Raw genomic sequence first — 2,793 nt, 5'->3', positions numbered from 1 at the left:
GAGCAGTCCAGCGCGGTGCCCACTAGCGCAATTGCGTGCACGCATCCGACGTCCCGGCCGGTAGCGAGCTGTGGCTCATTCCTTTGCTGCGCTCCGGCGAGCGGCAACGCATTTCTTTGCCGCACATCGGCGGTGGTGCCGGCGGCAAGACCCAGGTAGGTCCGCCGCCCCTCTTTCCTCTTTTGCAAGGGTTAGGGTTTTCTTTTTTCATTTTCTTTCGATTCGTGGTCAAATCCTTCTGTCCCCATCTCGATCTACACTCTAGTGTAGGCGATTGATACCATTGTTAGAACTTTTGGATCACCAGAGAGTAGATAAGAGGGGTTTCTTTCTTCTTTTCTTTCTCTGAGTATAAGAGAGTCCTAGATCTATTACAAGTAAGGACACATAGAGGGTGTAGAGAACCTTCGCCGCCAGAGGAAGAGCTCGAGCCGGCCATATCGGGTTCATTGATGGAGATCCGCTCTAGGGCGGCGACGAGCAGTGCAGTGGCAACGTCGCGGGCGTGTCATCAGAGTTGTGGACGATGGCAGCGACGACGGCGCAGAAGCGACGACGGTGGCGGTGGCGGAACTTCCCCCTGCTCCAGCGCCCCCTACTACATCGGTCTTGGGTTTCTGTGGGTGAGGGTGTTGGCGGCGCGGTGAACCTCGTACTGAGCGCCCCGGCCCCTCACCCCTATTTATTATGGCGCTGTGCAACAGGGGCCCATCAGCCAGAGGAAGGCTGGGCGCCCCCGATCAGGGCGCGAGGGGGAGTCCGAGCTGGGCTTTGCCGTTGGGCAAAAGCCCGGTCCGAGATCAATTCCAACAGGTGCTACTGTTGCAAAACTGTGTGCATTTTATGGCAACTATCTTGATTTTACCTTGCCAACTTTTAGGAGTACCGGTGGCGTACGTGTCCACTACTGGGGTGCCTGAAAACAACTATGCCATGTAGCAATCTAATATATCTAATTGCATTATTATGGTTGGCATCAACAATTTCCATGGCCAGTTCTCACCAATCATTGCAACTGGAGGAAGACATAGACACTGGTATCGACTTTGGAGCAGGTGACACGAGGCAAAAAAATAATAATAAAGACCGTACTGTAGAATATAAACTGTTGGTACAAAAACTGAAACTGTTGTTTCCCCACAAGCACAATCACCGGACCAAGCAGAGGATCACTTCCTCTCATTATTCCGATTTTGAAATAAAAAACACACAGCACGATAACCATCATTTAATTTATTTAACACGGGCGATGCTCATGGTAGCTTTAGGCGAACTCGCTAGGGTGCGCGACGAGGTACTCCTCCACCTTCTTGATGAGGCCGAGGTAGCCCTGCCCGATCCTGGCCTCCTCCTCCGGCGGCAGCAGCGTGCCGTCCACCCGCTCATAATCCACCGTCATGTGCGCCACGCTGGCACCGTCGCCGGCCGGCACCACCTTCACCTCGGACACCTGTGACTTGAACTTTCCGGCCAGTTCGCCCTCCACCACCATCTCCGACTTCACCACGCGCGCCGCCGCATCGCGCGACAGGAGCCGGGTCTTGAACACCTTCGCGTCGCTCACGGCTGCAACAAGAAACAAGAAAGATATGACTCAAGCGAGCCCCGGCGACACGACGTCATGTGCCTAGCTTGTTCCCGGGCTTGATACCTACCAGGGTTGAGCTTCATGGTGGTGACGCTCCCGGGCCCGCCATCACCGTCGACCTCGATGGCATCAATCATGCCAACGCAGGCCTTGGTGAAGATGGACACGTCACCGGAGAAGGCCACCTTCCACAGCAGCTCGACCGACACGGCCACCGGGTACTCCAGTGTGACTTTGCCGACAACCATCGTGGCAACAAGTCAGTTGACACTGATCAGTGAAGAACTGAAGACGTCCTGGTCACTGATGAGAGTCTTTGTTGTGTGATTGTGTTTTTGCTGAACACTGTGCCATCAAGGGTTATTTATAGATGTGGCGGCCCGGGGCGTGCCAGCAAGATGGGAGGTTGGAAGCAAGTGTGGACCGGGTTGTTGGATGATGTGGAATTCAGAGACTGCGGTGATCACATGTTTTGGACCAGGAAAATTCAGACCTGGATGTGCTCTAGAAGCGTTGAAGAATGAACGCTTGGATTTTTATTTAATTGTACAAATTATTATTTTCAGAGACTAGCAGGCAGGAAGCAAAAAATCATCTAGTCAGGTAGCCTGTTTATACTGTGATCGTACTGGCTTGATTCTACTTGATCCAAAAGGCCAAGGATAGCAGAGGACTCATGCCACATGGGGTATTATTTGAATAAAAAACAACTAAAAATCCACCGGTAGATCAAATTACTTGTATTAATCTTTCATTAAACAAGCTTGAAGTTTGGATGTTAGAAGGATGGGGAAAAGGACTCCCATATGCGGAAGCCAAAGTACCCATGGATCTATTAAAGAACTGATGAAAAATATATTAGAGAAATTTTACAATGATTGAAAAAAAATTGAAGTCGTCCGTCTAATAGAATCCTATGATGGTGGAGTTAGGAAGGACCTAAGATAAAGTACCTGGTACTTAAAAATGTGGGACCAAGTATCAAAAAATGGGACTGAATACTAATTTAATTTATTTTTTATGAATATTTTTCATAGATCAACAGCTAGAAAAAAAGTTCAAGGTAAAAATATCTAAAAGTATCTATTTGTACTTAACAATCATTGTAACAGAGCTCACAATATTAATATTCATTTGTTCTATAATCCTTTCCTAAAAAAACCAGAAATGCACTAAATAGTCAACTGGTGAACCTTAGAAAAATT

The 2,793-nt window shown here is 48.9% G+C and overlaps 1 protein-coding gene across 1 annotated transcript; it reads right to left on the bottom strand.

The window, feature by feature from the left end:
* Window positions 1–1,072: 1,072 nt before the first annotated feature.
* On the bottom strand, window positions 1,073–1,944 carry LOC120666437 (major allergen Dau c 1-like). Its single transcript, XM_039946279.1, has 2 exons — window positions 1,656–1,944; window positions 1,073–1,566 (listed from the first exon to the last, which is right to left on the bottom strand). The coding sequence occupies exons 1-2, from the start codon at window positions 1,834–1,836 to the stop codon at window positions 1,265–1,267; spliced, it is 483 nt and encodes a 160-aa protein (XP_039802213.1). The 5' UTR covers window positions 1,837–1,944; the 3' UTR covers window positions 1,073–1,264.
* Window positions 1,945–2,793: the final 849 nt, after the last annotated feature.

Source organism: Panicum virgatum, chromosome 3N (assembly GCF_016808335.1).
Source record: "Panicum virgatum strain AP13 chromosome 3N, P.virgatum_v5, whole genome shotgun sequence".
Classification (NCBI taxonomy): Eukaryota; Viridiplantae; Streptophyta; class Magnoliopsida; order Poales; family Poaceae; genus Panicum; species Panicum virgatum.
Note: the sequence above shows the minus strand (reverse complement) of the source record. Positions and strands in the feature narration are given on the sequence as shown.

Bases quoted from the DNA above. Each gene is read 5' to 3' on its own strand.
- LOC120666437 (XM_039946279.1), bottom strand. From the start codon at position 1,836: ATGGTTGTCGGCAAAGTCACACTGGAGTACCCGGTGGCCGTGTCGGTC. The intron at 1,567-1,655 runs GTAGGTATCAAG...TTCTTGTTGCAG, and splicing joins CACCATGAAGCTCAACCCTG to CCGTGAGCGACGCGAAGGTG.